Source organism: Triturus cristatus, chromosome 10 (assembly GCF_964204655.1).
Source record: "Triturus cristatus chromosome 10, aTriCri1.1, whole genome shotgun sequence".
Lineage (NCBI taxonomy): Eukaryota > Metazoa > Chordata > Amphibia > Caudata > Salamandridae > Triturus > Triturus cristatus.
This window is the reverse complement of record NC_140593.1, coordinates 273,547,988-273,567,739: the sequence shown is the minus strand read 5'-3', so window position 1 is coordinate 273,567,739 and position 19,752 is coordinate 273,547,988. Positions and strand designations below refer to the sequence as shown.

Genomic DNA, 19,752 nt, shown 5'->3' with positions numbered 1-19,752 from the left:
TGATTAATTCAATCACCCCCAGGTCTCTTTCTTTTATATACTTCAGTGACTTATATTATGAGCTTCAGTGAAGTCAAACAGTCTGTTGACTGTTACTATTATACGATGAGCTGCGATCAAGCTATGCAGTCAGTTTTACAGTCAGTACAATACTATAAGCATGAATCAAGCCCTCCTGTCTGTTTTAATGTTACTACTGTGCGATGATCTGCAATGGAGTCAGGCAGTCAGTTTTTCTTTCAGAAGTATACTATAAGCTGCAATCAAGCTATGTAGTGAATTTAATTGTTACTATTGTACTACGAGCTGCAATCAAATTACTCTTAGTATTAAACTAGGAGCTGCAATCAAGCAGTACAGTCAGATTTACCAGCAGTAAACATCTTATGTTCCAAGAGTTATAAAAAGTTCCTGATGGTGCTTGTCAAGTGGCAATCTGTTTTCATCTTCTTAAAAGAGAGAACTGGTGCCACGTCCTTCAAGTTTTAAGATGTGAAAATATAATGCAATTAGATATTATAAACTTTACCATTGTTTTTTGCCTCTACATTAAGTACATTGCCACAATGCAGTGCACGCATAATCTGCGGACAGTACAGTCTGTGTACCAACAGTAACAGAGAGAGACAATCCCTGCTCGATGCTTCGGACTTTAAAAAAAAATTCTTTTTTATTTAACAATTGCTCAGTGTACAAGTGGGCACAGTCTTATTCGAATAATATGCAGCATCACAAAGAGGAGGCATTACAATAACAGTTAATATCAACCATCAGTATACATCACAGTTCTGCATTTCTGACTCAGATTAAATACAAACATCTTTGATCCCACAACCAGCCCATCAGTTAAGCAAACCCATCGCATAATAGCCTTTCATAGTCCCCTATAATTGCACCATGATTCCCAAATTCTTTCGTATTTTCGCCAGCTCCAACTTTGGTAAATCGCCTGTTCTGTCCACTGGCATCAATCTAGATCAATTTCCCAGTCCCGCACGCTCAGGGGACTATTCGCTCCACATGTCCTAGTGATATTTCTCTTGGTACTCCGGCCGCTAACATCAGCCAGATCTTCTGGTATTTGGGCCAAACTTCATCGCCCATTATATATAAAACACATGCCATCTAGACTCTAATGGGACAGTGAAGCCAGTGACCTGCCCATTACATGGATGACAGCCTTCCAGCATTGCAGGATCTTGGGGCAGTCCCAAAGGATGTGAAAGAAGGAGCCCACCATACCATATCCCCTCACGCACAGGGCAGTGTCATATTGACCTAAGTGGTGTAAAAGTGACCTGGAGTATTATGATCAGTGGAATATCCGCAATTGTACTAGCCGAAACTGGGAATGAATCACAACCTCCCTAGGACTCTGTAGTGCCTCCACCCAGTCGTCATTGAGAAGTCCTATGTCTCCCCCCCCCATGCCTCTGGGTGGGGCCGGAAGGGGTCTAGGAAATTGTTCATTAATTTTCTATATAAGTCATGGAGATTACTTTGTCTGGAATAGGGTCCAAAAGCAGCCAATACTCCAGCGGGGCTGACTCCGGCAGTTGCTCTCCCTCCAATACATGACACAGCATTACATGACACAGCATCACATGACCTAGCTGTAAGTGCCTAAATTGTTCTGATTTCCTCCATCTCGTATTCCGACTGTGAATCCTCAAACGTCATCAACGCACCCACCTCTCCAAATGTCCCATAAGTGCTCGATACCAGCAGCCCCCATTTGTGAAAACCTTTCAGGTTCCCGACTTCCCTCAGCAGGTCAATGTTCCTAGAGTGGGGTCCTGTCAGTAAGTTTGTCCTCCCATTTCAGAAATCTAGTGGCCTCTCGCTACACCCTCACTACTGTCTGTGTATGGATCAGCAAAGAGTTCTCCCATTTTTTGGTATACAGTACTGATGGGTAACCGTGACTCCCCATTGCCTCTTGGTCTATTCGATATGCCGGTTCCCCCATGTCCATGAACACCCAGTCATTTTTTGCGGTCAATTGGGCTGCCCAATAGGAGACACGTACGTCGGGGACTGCCAGCCCACCCTCATACATACAGGTCATTTAGCAATCGGGGGAGGGACATCATCTTGTAGAGCAAGGCTTGTCCCATCAAGGACACTGGGAGTGACCGTCAGTGAACAACATCAGTGCAGAGGCGCTGGGGATTCAGGTTCCTCTCCAAAAACCTCTGAGCACTTAGCGTCACATAAATGCCCAAATATTGAAAGCAGTGTAACGATTGGGGCTACACACCTTAATGACAGAGCCGGGCTACCACCAGCAAGAGGGAAAATAAGGGACTTATCCCAATTAATCTGATAGCCAGAATATCCCTCACAAAGCTAAAAGAATTTGATTTGAAGGATTCTATCCAATGTGAGGCGCGGTTGGGTAGCATAGAGTAGGATATCATCAGCACAAAGCAAGATCTATTACTCTCAGTACCTTCCGCCTCCAATACCCTTCAAGAGGGGGTCCAGACGAATGAAAGTACCCAATAGCTCAAGCACCTGGGCAGAACTCATTGGGGACATGGGGCAACCTTGTCTTGTACCCTTGAGGAGGGGGAAAGAACGGGACAGTGTCTCATTTACCCTCGCCAGAGGGCCCTGGTACAGGAGTCTAATCCAGTGACAGAACTGGGGGCCGAATCCCAACCCGGAAAGGGCAGCAAACAGATATGTCCACTCAACGCTATCAAAGGCCATCCTTGCATTTAAAGAACGATGATGGATTCAACCCAGATCTGTGACTGGGGGTGAGTGTCTGAAAAGTTTCAGCGCTCCGTCCATCATCTCCTTGTATTTGCTTTGTTCGCCCTGAGTTGGCAGGGTTTGCCCAGAGGTGGGTCCCTTGCTCACTTTGCCACTGGATTCAAGCAAGCCTGGCTGATGAGGGCTGTTAGCCCGAAACCGGTACCAGGATGCTTGTTTCTGGTCCAGGAAAGACATGACTTGTCTTTTCGGGATGGACTGTCCCATGAGGCACAGGGTCAAGACTGAATTGCATATAGCTGTGTCTGAACTGGGACGGCGAAGTGAGCTAAAGAACGATGATGGATTCAACCCAGATCGGTGACTGGGGGGTGGGTGTCTGAAAAGTTTCAGCGCTCCATCCATCATCTTCTTGTGTTGGCTCTAATGAGAGTAGAACAGTGTCTTCAGTCTGAGAAGCTTCAGTCATATTTAATACCTTGTAGAGACGCCTGAAATTCAATCTAATACCCCTTTGTGGCATCAACCCGGACTGGTCTGGTTGGACCACTGTAGTTATCCCTGTCTTCAGTCTTTTGCCCAAGGCCTTTGCTGAGACCCTGACCTCTAGGTTCACAAGGGATATTAGCCTGTAGGAGCTACAAACCTCTGGTGGCTTCTCTTTATTTAAGGAATGGCTACAATGGTAGCCAAACTCTGGCCTACCGGCAGGCCTCCCTTCATCCCTGCCGCCTGAAACATGAGCAGCATGCATTTCACTACCTTGTCTGCCACGCACTTATAAAGTATCAAAGGCAGTCTGTAGGGCTCAGCTGCCTTCCCAGATCCCAGATTGCAACTCCTGGATTGCCCCGTCCACCTCCTCTACAGTCAGGTCCTGCTCTAGTGTGTCCTTGTTTTAGACTGATAGGACCTTGAGGGAGAGAACTTTAAGGAGGTCAGTATACTCATAGAAAGACCAAGTTGCATTGGAGACATGTGTGTTCATAGTAGTGGCAAAGGCCTCCACTATGGCCTCCCCAGTGGTGTGTGATGTCCCGGCAGAGTCCCGGATCTCTACCACCTAGTTTTTACCCCCATCTCTCCTTTCTAACCATGCTTGCTGGCCTTATCGGCAACATCGTAGAGGCATGTCTGTGTGGTCAGCGTGTCACTTGATAGTCAGTTCCATTCTCGAGCCCCCAATCGGGGCCTGGGCATGCAGTACTGCCTTGAAGGCTTCTCACAAGGTGCAGACCGAGTTGACTGTCCCCTCATTCTCCTGAAAATAGTGAACGGTCTGTTCCCGTACTTTTTCTTGGAATTTCCAATCTTTTAGGTACCAAGGATCTTCTCTAGGGGGTAACGTCGAGTCCCTAGTGGGGACCGAGAACACCAACTTCACCAGGGTGTGAACAGAGATACCAGGCGCAAAATGTGACACACTACGAAACTGAATGGCGTGCATGTGGTGTCTGAATACGTGATCCAGGAGGGAATGGCTACCATGCACCGCTGAGAGATAAGTAAACCGTTGAGCAGTGGGGTTATGCTTGCGCCAGGGATCTACTAGGCCCATTGTGCCTACAAAGGCATGAGGTGGACTAGTGTCAGTAGTCTCTGGTGTATTCGTCATTCTGTCACTCTTCAGGTCCATTGTTGTATTCATGCCCAATTCCCCCCACCCACCTTCTTCCAAAGTATCAACGTACCAAGAGCCATCTCCAACATCCAAGTGCTGAGAAGGTTTCCGTGTGGAATTGTGATGGCACGTGCTGGTCTGCCCTACAAACCTGCCAAGTGGATCGCACCATGTGGTGCCTGGTGTAAAAGGGACTGAGGGTTTAATTAGTATGCCGTACCCCTGGAGTTGGAGGAGAAACCCACATGCACCACCAGGGAATAACCAAATGGGTCCAGTGTCCTATAGTGGTTACCTTTCACATGAGTTTCCAGTATGAAAACTAAGTCTGGGGCGGATATACTTCAAAACAATAGTGTGTTAAATTTGTTGCCTAAGCCATTGACATTCCATGTCATGACTTTTAAAACAGAGTAGATATGAGTCTCCATGTAGTGTCCAGTGGACTGCCAGTCTACCTAATGTGTGACCAGATGAAAGACTCATCCCCTCCCCTCTAAGCGATTAGAGTCCCATTCCACTGTTGTGCAATGACGCTGTGCAAAAATATGTTAAGTCACATAGAACCATTAAAATAAAACATAACTTGTTTCCCCAGGAAAACTCCCCCCACCCTGCAGGGTAAGCTTGAAAACGCCCACCACCAGAACTTGAAGAGTACATGGCACCCGAACTTTAGCACAGAGTTTGTTAGTGGTTGGACGGTGCCACCAAGACACACCAAATGAGTGTGCGTAGTGTGAATAACCCATAACATATCTAAATGTCCTCACTTCAGCTTCACATGAGACACCCTAGATCATCTCTTTTGCTCAACCTGAAGATTGACCACCATTCAAACTCTGGTGATCATGCCTATATCTGAGGCCCCCCGGGTCTAGGCACATCGACCACCAACCCACTTGACCAGTTTGTGCCCCTCTGCTATCAATGTACGTGACTCAGGGTCCCTGTCTGTAGGGGTGGTGAAGTACCATGCCTTACCTTCCCCCAACACTCGCAGCCGCACCGGAAAGAGCATCATGTATGTGACGTTCTTGGTGCGCAGTAATTGGCATTTCTGTATGCCAAGTTTTCGTGAGAGCAAGCAGCCTGTAGAATAGCATCCCGATCCTGGTGATTAAAAACCTGGGTAATAATAATCTGCGGGGGAGCCCCCGGCTTCGGCGGTGGGATTGGTGTCATGTGTGCCCGTTCAATGGAGAAAAAGTTGGAGGCGCTTGGGACAGAAGGTATTGACAATTAGGTCTTCGAGGAAGAGGTTCATGCTGGGTCCCTCCGCCCCCTACGTGACCCTGACCACTCTGATGTTCCTAGACGCACAGTCATTCTTGAACTTCAAGCTTCGCTGCCATAACCATGTGTTGTCTCATTAAGTATTGGACTTGTTCCTCCAGCTTTTTGGATGCAGATTGAAGCAGGTGAATCTGCGATTCTGCTGCTGTGACCTTTTCTGAGATTTTCACTCTACAGAGTAACTCAGCACAGAGGGCAGTGTTTCTGACTTATGCTATCTGCATTCAATGCATTAATTTGGAGGAATTCTGAGTTGTATGTAATAAATGTAGGCACTTCAAATGACACTCGGTTCTGTGCTGGGCCAGAGCAGCTCTCAGTGATATGGTCCAAACCTTCTTTTAACTTTTTATTTTTATTTTTTTTGTAACTTATTTTTATTGCCATTTTTATATTAGACACATTGTACATCATATAGATCTTTCAGATAGTTATAACAGATAGTACATTCAATAGTGGTACACATCAGCTGCATATATCAGTGATACGTCATCGGAAAACATGACCCACGTATAGACTTGATATGAGGTGTATACCCCGGTGTCTCAGGTTCCAGATATGGCACATAAACTAGGGTAAAACGAAGGCCTAAACTAGGGGGGGGGGGGAGGCATGAACAGGCACAACCAATGATATCGGCGAGGGTTTGTTGTGTCGTTGGGGTAAGGCACCTCTGTGTCTCATGAGTGTCTATCCTATTGGGGGTCGACCTAGAATTACGTTAGCATAACCGATGTTGGGGTATGTAAGCAGATCATGTGGGTGGAATGTCGAGAGATTGGTTGGGCGGGGTCTGTGACTGCACGTGCTGAGCCGACGGTGTGAGTGGGTTGTCCGTTGGATCTGCACCCGGGGATAGCTGCTTGAACTGATACAATAACATGGCCCATTCCATTGATATGTGATGTTTGCGGACCCCTCTCACCTCCTCCTCCCGCAACGTCTCCTCCTCTGCCGCCGCCCACTTGTGTGTAGCTCCCACCCAAGCCGCCAGCGGTGGACCTGTGGGGGAGCGCCAGTGCATAGCGATGCTGCGTTTGGCCAAAAGCACCGCCAGGGAGAGGAAGCGAGTCCGCACCTTGTGTTGTTTACCCGCACGGAAGATGCCTAGGGCGGTGGCCTCCCATGTGGTCATGCAGGTTAGCCCCGTGAGGGTACCTAGTGCGGTGTGAATGTGGTGCCAGAAAGTTTTGATGGTGGAGCAATTCCAAAACATATGTTGGAAATCTGCATTCCGCTCTTGGCATCTGGGACAGAGGAACTGAGTGTCAGGGTAGAACCGTTGGAGGCGTGCGGGTGTTAAATAGGCCCTATGCAGGATGTAGTATTGAATGTTCTTAAAGCGTGCGTTCCTAGAGACCTTCTTAGGGTACTCCAAGGCTCTCCCCCACTCCCCCTCGTGGAACGCACGCCCAATTTCGGCCTCCCAAGTGGCTCGCAGGGTCTCCAGTGGTTGGTAAGACAGTTCCCGGATGGCTTTATAAAGCCAGGTAGTGAGATGGCGCCCCACGCCCATGCGCAAGATCGCGTGAAGAACCGGATGTGTGCATGGCTCCCCTTTGATTAGGTCCTGATGCGGTCGGTAGCTCGCTAGGTGTTGGCGATGGAGCAAGAATTGTCCTGGGGGAAGATCATACTCTTCTACTAGGCTATGGAATGGTCTTAGTTGCCCCTCCTCGAATAGGGACTCCACCTCTGTTAATCCGCACGATGTCCACGTGCGGAGCTCGCTATTGGTGTAGTAGTGTTCCTGTTTGGGCCACCCCACCAGGGTGAGCAGAGGGGAGTACAGCGGAACCCCCGGGGACATACGGTGTATCCTCATCATGCACTTACGCGCCACCGATACTTGTAAAGGGTATGTGCGCTTTGGTTTAGTGCCAGGGAGGAGTAGGCGACGGATCTCCGGGGCCGATATCCGTCCTGCGACAGTGTGAGTTTCCACAGTGTATCTGTCTGCCGTCCAGTGAGACAGCCATTGCAGTTGTGCCGCCAAGAAGTAGGCCTCAAATGAGGGGGCTCCCAAGCCACCCTGTGTGGTGGGTAGCTGCAGTTTTTTCAGGGCTATCCTGTGCCTAGTGGATCCCCAAATGAGTGCGCTAAGGAGGGAGTCTAGGTCCCGGAAAAAGGCTCTGGGCGGGATCACTGGCAGATTGGTAAAAAAATACAGCAATCTTGGGACGATGATCATCTTGGCTAGCGCCACTCTCCCAATTGGAGCCAGTGGAAGCCTCTTCCAAAATCCGATCGCAGCCCTAATACTAGCCAGTGCCCTATTATGGTTACCCTCAAACATATCTGTGGGGGAGTGGTAGAGACGGATCCCAAGGTATCGAGGGGCCTCCGCACTCCAGGGCACCCACTAAGCACCCAGTCGAACCTCCCGTGGGGGCAGATCCGGGTGCAGCGGGTATATCGTGGACTTGTCCCAATTCACCCGTAGTCCCGAGACCGTCGCAAACTCCGTCAAGGTTTCCCAGAGGGGGGTCAGGTCGTCGGTAATGTCCCGCACATAGATCAGCAAGTCATCAGCGTATAAGGAAACACTATGCACTGTGCCCGCCACCGGGATGCCCCAGCTCCCCCCCTCCTGTCGAAGGCGTATGGCGAGCGGCTCCACCGCCAGAGCAAAAAGTAGAGGGGACAGTGGGCAGCCCTGTCGCGTGCCCCTCCGAACCGCGAACTCAGTCGATATATATCGACCTAGGCGCATCCGCGAGGTGAGCCCAGTGTACAGTAGGCGCGTGTAGGCGAGGAGGGTGGGTCCAATGCCCGCCCGCTGCAGTACCGAGAACAGAAAGTGCCATGTGAGGGAGTCAAAGGCCTTCTCAAGATCCAGGATGAGACAGGCCGCTCGGGGGTATATTCCCCTTACCTGATCCTGAATGTGGAACGTATATTCTGGGACGTTCGTCTGCCGGGAATAAATCCGCACTGATCCGGGTGGACCAGGGTGTGTATGATTTGTACGTATCTGTCCGCGAGTGCTTTCCCGAGGAGTTTGCAATCGGCGGACAACAGCGATATCGGGCGATAGGAGGCCATGTGTTGCGGGTCCCTATGGGGTTTCAAGAACGTGACAAGGACGGATTCTTGCATGGATTTCGGTAACTCCCCCTTCTTCAGTGCCGCCGCAAACACTTCCACCAATCGAGGGACTAGGTGCACCGCGAATGTCGTGTAATATTCTAAGGGGAACCCATCTAGCCCCGGAGCCTTATTGCGGGCTAGGGCCTGCAGGGCCCGCTTCACCTCTGCCGCAGTAATTACGGCGTCTAGGGTCTCCCTTTCTGTCCTCGTAATGGTTGGGATAGGGAGAGGATCGAGGAATCGATCCACTACAGTTTGCGGGGTGGGGGCAGGGTCGCTGTATATCTCAGCATAGTAGTCCCGGAAAGCCCCTAGAATCAAAACTTCTTTTAGCTTGTGACTAAAACAGTGAAGTAGACCACAGATTTTGACCTGAAAGTGAATTTCATCCTTTCAAGAGTTAACTGTTAGCCATTTTCTAGCCTTTCTCCCTCCTAGACCTAACATTCCAAAAAATGTAACACTGCATCTTGAAAGGCATGGATTTCCCAAACGAAATATTTTGTATCCTCAAAGAACTGAATAAAGCACATAAAGACACTTGAAAAACTGAATTACACACAACAACCACATGATCATGTCCTTTCGCCAAACTAAAACTATGACATTGCAGAATAATTAAAGATTTTACTCCATTCATTATGCATTTCCCCTAAAATCACTTATCCCAGACATAAGGCATTACTAGGCTATATGCATTTACTGGGTTAAACACATTCTTGGTGGAAACTAATAATGCATATTAGAAATTGGGTTTCTGGCTGGCAGAGTTTAGTACCCTGTCCAAGCAGGAATAACAATCCTAGTCGGGGTACATCAGATTCACATCCTAAATTAACCTGTGATCACCCTCTGGTAGCTTGGCAAAGAGTAAGCAGGCTTAACATAAGAAGTAATGTGTAAATTATTTGTGCAACACCTGATACAGTAAAACACTGAAATCACCACACAAAAATAATCCACACCAGGATAGAAACATGGAGCTTAATTTAATGAACAAAACAAGACCAAAACGATAAAATTCCAAAAGGTAGAACTGGAGTTATGAATGAATTTTTAAAGAATATCCTGAAATATAGTGTTTATAAACAAAGCGCCAACCAAGCTATCTGATGGCCCTGGACCAGGTCAAATCTGAAAAGTCAGGCCGACAGCGATGGGGTACGAGTTGGATACAAAAGCCAAGCAGGGCCTGTTGCAAACAGTACCTTCACAGAGGAAGCATCGACAACAAGGAGCAAGATGTGAGGATCAGTCGGAAGCAATGCAATGGCGTCGGTCCTTGGGATTGGAGGCGATGTGTCAGTTCCGAGTTGCACAGTTGGGAGATGCGCTGCAGTCGAACCCCTTGTGTAGCAGGCGATGCACTGTCGTCAAGTAGCGCTGCTGGTGCTGTGGTGTCATCGAAGTGGTAATGCGTTGGCATCGAAGAGAATGTGTCTGTTCCGACCGGCGCAAAGTTGGCAATGCATGGAATTTTGTGATGCAGCATAGGAAAACCCAGTTGCAAGGGCCCAGGACTGGACTGGCACCACTTGGCAGGGTAGGACTCACAGATGGCAGAGTCCAGGTACTGGTTAGAGAGGTGCAGGCAGTCTTTGATGTCCTAGAGACTGCAGAACAGGAGACAAGCCCTTGGAGTCACTCTGGGTTTAAGTGGTGTAGTTCCAGTCCTTCTCGCCCACGCAGCTAGGGCTGCAGGCAGATCAGCACAGCAGACAATCATTTCTTCCAGAGCAGCAGTCCAGCAGAGTGTCAGTCCTTCAGCAGCACTGCAGTCCTTCATGGCAGAGTATCCACAGGTCCAGAAGTGTACTACTGTGGTAGGGTCAGAAGTTCAGTTCTTCAAACCCAGTGGTGCCTCTGAAGTAGGGGTGACTTCAATGAGGGGCTTTGAAGCGTACGGAGATCCTCCCTTTCCAGGCATGGGTCCAGACACACTACAGGAGGGTATGCAGCTCTTTGTGTGGAGACAGGCAAAGGCCATTCCGGTGCAAGTGTCAGCTCTTCCCTCCCAACCTACCCAGGATGACCCATCAGGCATACCTAAGCTACTTTTGTGTGTGACTGTCTAGAGGGAAGGCACAAAGCCAAACTGTCACCTCACACAGTCGTGTATTGAAGACAGGAAGCAGGCACACAGGGCTTAAGAGTAGAAAAATGCCAACTTTCTAAACGTACCATTTTTATAGTTGTAATCATACATCCGACTTGACCATTAAAGAGGATTTATGATAACAAGTCCATAGGTACCAAACATGACAGTTCTACTCCTTCGCAATCAGGAATTACACTTAATAAATGTATTAAGGAATCCAATGTTAACCTATCAGAGGGGTAGGCCTCACAGTAGTGAAAACACAAATTTGTGAGTTTTTCACTACCGGGACATGTAAAATTAAAGAGTATATGTCCTGTCTTTTACTTACACAGCGCCCTGCCCTATGGACTACCTAGGACCTGCCTTAGGGTTACATAGGTGTAATAAAAGGGAAGGTTAAGCAAAAATGTTTTAATGCAAGTCGACATAGCAGTGAACCGGCACATACAGGCTCTGCAGTGGCAGGCCTGAGACATGTGTAAAGGGCTACTTAAGTGGGTGACACAATCAGTGATGCAAGCCCACTAGTAGCATTTAATATACAGGCCCTGGGCACATATGATGCACTTTACTAGGGGCTTATAAGTAAGTTAAATATGCCAATTGTGGATACACCAATATCACCATGTTTTAGGGGAGTGAGCACATGCACTTAGCACTAGTTAGCATTGGTAAAGTGCCCAGAGTCCTAAAGCCAACAAAAACAGATCAGCAAAAAGTTAGGTAAACAGGCAAAAAGTTTGGGGGAAGACCACCCGAAGGCTGACAGGTCTGAAAACATGTGATTCCCAATTGTAGTGCATCACATTTGCAAGTCCACATCGTACTACACGAGGGATTGAGTAGCTGCAGACAAGTTATGAATTCCTGAGTTCATCAAGAATTAAACGCAATCCTGCAGAAAAGAACTGGGTATCACTAAAGGTATAGATCATCCTCATGGAAATAACCCCTTCATACTGGCCAGGATGTGTGTGTCCAACGCCTACCCCCACCGCACCCCCCAGGTATAGCTGTCAGTTGTGCAGCAGATGCAGTGGCACTGGGGCCCATAGAACCCTGATTATTAGGATATTTTACTACCCAAGAGCATGAGTGTGGCCGATGGCACCCTTGCTACTTCACTGCACCCCTTCTCACACAGGCTTAGAAGCTCATGTAGTACGGTGGCTTGAAAGAAAATTTCAACTTCGCTCTAATTTCAACGTTTCATTAAGCTGGCATGCTGGAATATTTCAAAGGTAAGATGTCTGCAGGAAGAAGTATCCACGAGACTGCTCTGTATTCCACAATGATTAGAGCAGTGTAGATAATATGGCTTGGTAGCAGCTGAGACAGAATGCAGACCATGAGCGCCGCTCTGTGGGAAATCATAGTTCAGGAGGTCGGATTAGAGCTCATAAACACTACCAGGGCAGGGAGAGAGTGATACAGCTAACCATGCATAAAGGTAAAAGATCTTTACCCAATGGATTACGTTTGAGCAGATTTTCAGATTGTATAACCTACTTGTTTCGGTTACCACCTAGCATTTTTGATTCCAGATTGCCAGTACTAAAAGAAAGTAATATTCTATTATTGAAGTAGGACGTTTGTGATGGTATCAGCAGTAGCAATTATAATCTTTTTATATCATTTTTAATCATGGTGTGAAACACTGTTTGAAAATAAAGATAATTCTAAACCTCCATCTACCACGGTTTGGGAGATATAGAGCGAGTGTGTGAGGAAGTGAGATAAAGTGACATATGTTAAATAATTTTAAAAAGTTCTAATACCGTCCTATATCTCTGCTCGTTACCTGATCAGGAGGGGGGCAGTACAAGCTTTTATCCAATCTACCAGGTCTCAGCAAAGCCGGATCAATCAAATCTGGGCGACTCGTTGCTGCCAACACGTACACACCTGTGAAATGCAAAGGTCTTTTGTTCATTTCCCTGAACAGAATATAAACAATGTGAAAGAAAATGCATGGTACCTTACAAACGTTACCTTGTAATCCTTCTACACCATCCAGCTGAGTAAGCAACTGGTTAACTACTCGGTCTGTTACTCCAGTGTTATCATGGCCTCTGCGAGGGGCGATGGAGTCAAACTCATCAAAGAAAAGAATGCAAGGCTTGGCAGCCTGTGCCCTGGAACAGAGTAATAAAAGAAATGCATAAACTTGTTAGTGAATTGCCAAAAACACCTATGATTAAAAGTAATGCGTGTCTGTAAGCAATGCATATCATATATGTATATATTGTGTACTTCTATAGCATGAACATATACACAGCATGTGAACAGGAGAGGTAGCGAAGTTCTTTGTGCAGATGTAGACTGGCACTGTTTTTTGATGCATCCTCCTAAAAACAGGTTATCTACTATCAGTAAGGATTACACTGAGAGATGCAGTTGCTCCTCTGCAGATCATATGTAACATCCAGAGATGCCAGGCTGGGTTTATGAAACGTTTTTCAGTAATACCAGGTTCATGTCAGGGTTACTGGGGTAGTCTTGAACCATGGTCTGAAAATGACAACGCACTGGATACATACACATAACTATTATCTTTTACAAAACTTACAAAATGTTACCAACCAATCATCTGTAGAAGCTTCCGTTTGTATTTTATTGACTGTTCAATTAATTAAAATCGTTACAGTAAAAACAACAACACTTCGGGCGCATAGTGCAGTCCCCAATATTACTAGTATTTCATTTATGCTTAAAACAATAGATACAAAACATTAAAATGCTCGGACTTGATAGTTCTAAATAGCAAGGTGGGACCCTTAGTGCCTATCAGGGACCATCCTGCTTGTTTCAGCATGATTTGGCATGTCAGTTACAGGAGCGAGGTTGCATTCCTGTGACTCCTTTTATGGCAATCCAGATCAGATGCGTTAATTTCCCCAATCTTGCTAGATTAATTGTCGTTGATTTGGAGAAACATAAGGCAGAGGCCTCTCTGCAGGTCTATGCCACATTGACAATACAAATCGGGCGAAGAAGGCGCTGGCATTCATTATTCAGTTTGGGGCAGCAGCACAGAAGGTGCAGCCAGGATTCCTTCTGAAAGGAGCACAGCCTGCATTCTGTATTTTCCCCCTTGCGTGCCCATGCTGGATTGAAATCTGTGATATGTAGCGTTATTAGTCTCATAAAAAGTATTTTACTTGCAGTGTCAGGGCCTCGCTTAGGTAGGGTTGAGCTTTCCCCGGCTTATATGATTTGTTCAGTGGCTCTAAGTTAGGGCTTGAGCGGAGGGCTTTGATGTCTTGAGCAAAAGATGTTTCACAGACTTGTTTTTTTACTGCCTTCTTCCAGGCCATGAGCAGGATTTCCATAGTCGCAGACTTGCTGCCTCTATCATCAAAGTGTTGGTAGTGTGGCCAAGATTGTCATGCCAAGCTGTCCCTTCCTCCTCTAAGGCGGATCTCAGTTGGTATCTTAGGGAGTCGGCTGGAGCCCTCAAGATCCTTCGGTATAGCTTTATAAGGTCCCCCTGGCACGTCAGGTCCAGCCTCTCAAGGCCGAACTCCAATCTCAGCCTTGATTTCCTGGCTGCCTGTGGAATAAGCAACACTGATTTGTATGGTTTAGCTTGGACTAGGTTTAAAAAAGCATCTAGCGATCCTGGGAAGGCCAGATGATCCTAACTGATAGCTGGAAGCAGTTTTGCTTTTAGTACCGTCAGTATTGGTCCTGCTGTAGTGCTTAGCGGATGTTGGCTCAGTTGTTTTAGCGATTTAGCGAGTGCATGATATTCTTGGCCTTGGAGTTCAGATGTTTCAAATGAATATTTACATTCCCCCGTTCTGAGAACCGGACCCCAAGATAGTTATAAAAAGCCACTGTGCCAATTTGTAAATCGCCCAAGAGCCATTGTGATTGCCTTTTGAAATGATATCTCCCGAAGACGAACACCCTGGTCTTCCCTGGTTGACCGTCAGTGAGTTTGCCTTGTTGAAGCTATCCAAGGCATGCAGGACTCTTTGGAGGCCCACTTTGGTGTGGTCCATTATTGCTGTATCATCAGCATATTGTAGTACCGGCAGCCTCACACTTCCCAGCCTGGGAGCGATTAAGTTGGCACCATGCAAAGCAGCCCCCAGATCTGCGGTGTACAGATTGAAGGGGATGGGTGCCAACACACAGCCCTGTTTAAGCCTGTTTTTTGTGGCAAATTTGGGGGTCACTGTGTGGGAGCTTGTTTTAAGCCACACCCTGGTATCCTCGTATAGAGATCTTATTGCATTTAATAATTTGGATGGAATTCCCCAGTTGTCTAGTTTCCACTATAACCTTGAACAATCCACTTTGTCAAAAGCTGTGCTGTAGTTGATGAAACAGGAAAACAGTGGTAGGTTTTTCTTCTTCACCGCCTGAGCTGGTAAGTGAGCTAAAGCTATGAGGTTGTCCTAAGTCCGCGACTGTGACCTGAAGCCAGACAGATAGAAGGGGATGATACCTTTTTCTTGTACCAAAGACTCCACATGGGGTGAGCTCCAAAGTTCTTTCACTCTTTTGCCCCAGTTTCTGGAGGAATGAGGCAGTAAAGTCCCCTGCCACTGGAGAGTCTAAAGGTGAATTCCCTATGGGTGAGACAGCGCTTGGGCTGACGGAAGAGGCTCGGTATTCTGGCCTTCTTGGTCGTAACTTTTGGTCCAGTGGATTTGTGCCAGTGGATTTGTGCCACTGTCACAGGCGCATGTTCCGCATTTGTCGATATTGCCTCATGTTTCCCATCAATTGAGGGGTTGAATGCCTTTTCTTTGGATGTAAGTGTGATGTTGCCAATAAAAGCCCCGGTGATAAGAAGAGAAACTTCCGCTTCCTGCTCTCCCCAACTTGCCGGGCTTGAAAATGATCCTCTTTTGGGAGTATATGGGTAGTGGTAGTGGGAGGGCTTTCTGCTCTCACTTGTGTTGCTGATTGCATGATGGACGAGCGTGTTGGAACCAGTGGGTAATTTGTCCTGAGATTTGTCCATTTGACATTCCTGAACAATGTCCTGGATAGTACTGGGGTTGCCACTTCTTTCAAAGAAATTCATAATTGATCCTCTTTGCGGAGCGGCCTGAAGAATTTTTTGGGGGCTTGGAGGCAAAGTTGTGCTCCTTGTAATCCTTTTAATGGGCGATTGCAGGCTGTCCTTTCCATCTGAAGCCGTAGTTGAGCGTCCAATGTCCTCCTTTTTGGGTCCCATCTGATCTGGTGGAGCGTTGTTACTGCTGGAATGCCGAAGTGATTGGCCCTCCCAGTTCAGTGTACTCCCAATTTAAACGGGTTATGTAAGGCCTCTTACTAGGATTGCTACCGGGACCTGCAAAGTGCTTCCAGTTGATGTGGTCGCTCTGCTTCTACTCCTTAAATTGGCCTGATCTTTGATGTGGGCTCAGGTGTCACTCTGTTCCACTATTCCACTTGGACCATCCGCTATGCCGCTGTGCTGGTCCCTCTACAGTGTTGGAAGGCGAGGGCAGGGGGAGGCGAAACCCGGGACCTGCGGCATGCTCACAACCCACAGCTTCCACGGCTCCGCTCACACAATAGCGTGATCAGCATAAACACCCCTGTCCCAGATGCTTTGCTGGAAATGCTGGATTGCTGGATATCAGGCCTTGTTGGTCCCGCCAGACTAGATGGTGATAAACGTGCTAGTGATGATGGGGGTAGCCTGGGTGTAGGGGGCCTGTGTTGTACCCCTGTGGCGAGTGGGACCAACTAGGTGGCCGCAGGTTGCACCTGGAGCTAACCCAGGCTGCCTTCGTGGACCACCTGTGGTGCACTCTCAGCGGCCACCGACTAATGAGATATTCCACAGTCCTGCCAGCCTTCCAAGGTTAATGCCGACAGGTGACCAACTCTGCTTCATATCTTCTCGCTTTCTAGAGAGGATTGTGAAAGGTGAATGCAATGCTGCTAAGTTGCCCTAGTTGTGTGATACCTTGAGTCAACCCAGACTTTTTATCCAACAGCCCACAGTTTTCAGTGACGTCTTTTTTCCCTGTTTTCTTTACAAGTGTGAGATTCAATATCTCCGTGTTAGTGAGTTAAGTACTTGACATAGGGCCACTAAGCAGATACGTGACTTACTGATCCCCAGTCCTCACAACCATTCATAGATAGAATAGGGGAAGTCAGTCATGCATACCATAAAATATTAATTATGTTATGAGCAAGACAAGTACTGGCTATGTAAACAAAAGCTTTACCAAAATTAAACAGCTTTGTAACATGACATTTCCAAGCTTGGATCCAAGGAGTGGTTTGATTTCTTTTTATCATATAGAAAACAAACACAACTATAGAGTTCAGAAGCTTGTGACCGACTACTGGCTTTCATAGGTGCCAGGCCTGCAACATTTCCACAAATTCAAAGGGAAACTGACTAGTAATTCACAAACCATGTGGATCGAGTAAAATGGTGAAAGCTCTCAACCTCAATAAATATTTGTAGTCACTAAGAAAGAGCAAGGAGATATTTCAAGGTCTGTGTATAGAAGTGGTTTTGATTAAAAAAACTGTTTCTACAAATTAGTGGGACATCAACAGCCACAACCTTCACTCCTAAAGAAGCAAACATATACCTCAACTGGCTTTCACATACATTTATTCGGTATCAGACCCGTCTGGTAAAAATATTTGCTGCAGTAATGCTAAATCAATCCTAAATAACCTCAAGAATGTGGCATTCACCTCAAATGTAACAATTTGTACAAAAGAAAATAATTTAACTGTTTACATGTGGAGATTTTCCCAGCCAACAATTTTGAACGCTCGTGGATTCACACACAGCCCAGGGTTATCATTTTGAACCATTTTGAAACTTCTTATCAAAATTTCAAGAGAACCTCCAAACAGTGTTCCCATGAGGAGGACTGTGTGACACACAGAGCTGGCCTTATACCAAGACTTCACCAATGGGGTTACGCTTGAAAAGTAGAGTTGCGAGCCTACAAGAGAGATATCAACTATACAAGCTGTCTGGTTCGTACTGATTTTGAACATACCATTTCAGTATATCAAACAAAACCAATGGGGTCTTTCCTCCTGTAACTTGCAGTCCCCTTGTGGACACTGTGAGACTTGTAAAAAGACAAGTCACCGAAAAGAGCTTACTTTTTTAATGGCACTTTGAAAGCAACTGAAACACACCAACTGCAACTCTAGTAATGTCAGCTCACAAGCTAATTTAATAAAATAAACATGGTCTCAACAGTATTGTATTGTCATGTAACATTTATATACCGCTTACTACCCCTATGTGGGCTGCAAAAGCACTTGCATACATGGGTAGCACAGTACACTGTGTAGGGTGTATGGCTGGAAAGGAGCAGTCTTATTTTTGATCATATATGGGAAGTATTTCCATGTCCTGCGTAATGACCACCAAGGTGCGGTTATCGTGTTATTAGACGCATTGTTTAACAGTGTGATGGGAAAGAAGTGTAAGAAATAGGGGCACAGTTCATAGTTTTAGTAAGTTAGTAACTTTGAACAGCTCTGCAGGTCATTATATTTCTTATGATCAGAGGCCACGAAGTTGATTACCGCAGTTTTTTATGGTCATAGTTTACGAGGCGAGATGGACTGGAGATCTGCTGGGAAGAACTTAGTCAAAATCATTCCTGATAAAAATGTCATGCAATGTTGGATTTTAAGTCCGTTTACATAGCATGGCTGCCCTCAACCTGAAAATGCCAGAAAATCCAACTGGTCGCAATTTCCTACATGTAATGCCATTGACTCATGGAAGATATGGTACAAGCACTGATGGGTCAAATTTAGATGACTTCTCTCTGATAACTACAGATTATTTGGTTTCCTCTTCATATGTCGGTTTCCCATTCCTTCATAGCAATGACCACATGGTTAGGTTTCTCCAATTGGGAATTCAGATAATCCTTCTACTCCATAGTGAAGCCAATACACTAGCACAAGATCCCCATATATGCATTTAACAGGACAAAGAGTGTAGCAAGATGGAGGTCTCCCTCGTTCAAGCAAAATTCAGTTACAATATTGGAGAATATATCTTTAGAGGGTATCGTATGCCGTCCTACAACACCTCGAAGCAGTGGTTAAAATAATTCCTCATATGAATGTCATTGTAAGATGTCAAGATGGTGTCATAGTATGTAGTTATTCAGGACATGCAGTTATGGACTACTTTAGAGTCCTACAGCGGTCAGTGGTTTGTGGCAGACCGCTTCAGTTATTTTATGTCTGTTCAAATGATAATGGATAATTTGATGCAATAGCAGAAAAATCAAAGTCTGAACTACAGAACAAAAACAATTAGTAAACAAGTTGGGGTTGGTCATATTCTGCGTGACTTATGGTGTATAGTAACTGAACGGATCACTGACGAAATATCGAGAAGAATATCGAATTGCCAAAATATCGAAGGAAAAATATAGAATGCCAAAATATCGAAGCCCTATCTCCAAACAGGTAAGTACAAAAATATAGAATCCAAAATATCGTTGTAAAAAAATATAGTTAGTCACAATATCGAATTATTTTAAATGTCTTAAAATTAATGTAAAATTAATGAAATAAAACATATAATTAACTGAAACATACTTAAAAATACTTAAATTACTTTAAAATTAATAAATAATTAATGTAAGTAAAAAAAAAAATACATATATATTAACGTAATATTAATTTAAAAAATGCTATTTTTTTTGCGTAGGATAGCGGGCGGGTAAAATTTACTATTACCACTCCAGTAAGTGCAATAGTAGGGAAAACGTTGGATAGCGGGAGGGCAAAAATTAGTATTCCCACTCCAGACAGTGCAATAATAGGGAAAGCATTGGATAGCGTAGGGGTAAAAATTAATATTCACACTCCAGAGAGTGCAACAGTAGGGAAAGCATTGGATAGCGGGAGGGTAAAATTTACTATTCCCACTCCAGTGAGTTCA

The 19,752-nt window shown here is 46.0% G+C and overlaps 1 protein-coding gene across 2 annotated transcripts in view; it reads right to left on the bottom strand.

Moving 5' to 3' along the window:
• PEX1 (peroxisomal biogenesis factor 1) overlaps window positions 1-19,752 on the bottom strand; it is an 831,513-nt gene that overhangs the window by 315,839 nt on the left and 495,922 nt on the right. For both annotated transcript variants that reach the window (XM_085631051.1, XM_085631052.1), the window contains exons 18-19: window positions 12,822-12,964; window positions 12,631-12,734 (exon numbers count right to left, since the gene is read on the bottom strand). In XM_085631051.1, coding sequence (XP_085487177.1) covers window positions 12,631-12,734; window positions 12,822-12,964 — 247 coding nt within the window. The remainder of the gene's footprint in view (window positions 1-12,630; window positions 12,735-12,821; window positions 12,965-19,752) is intronic.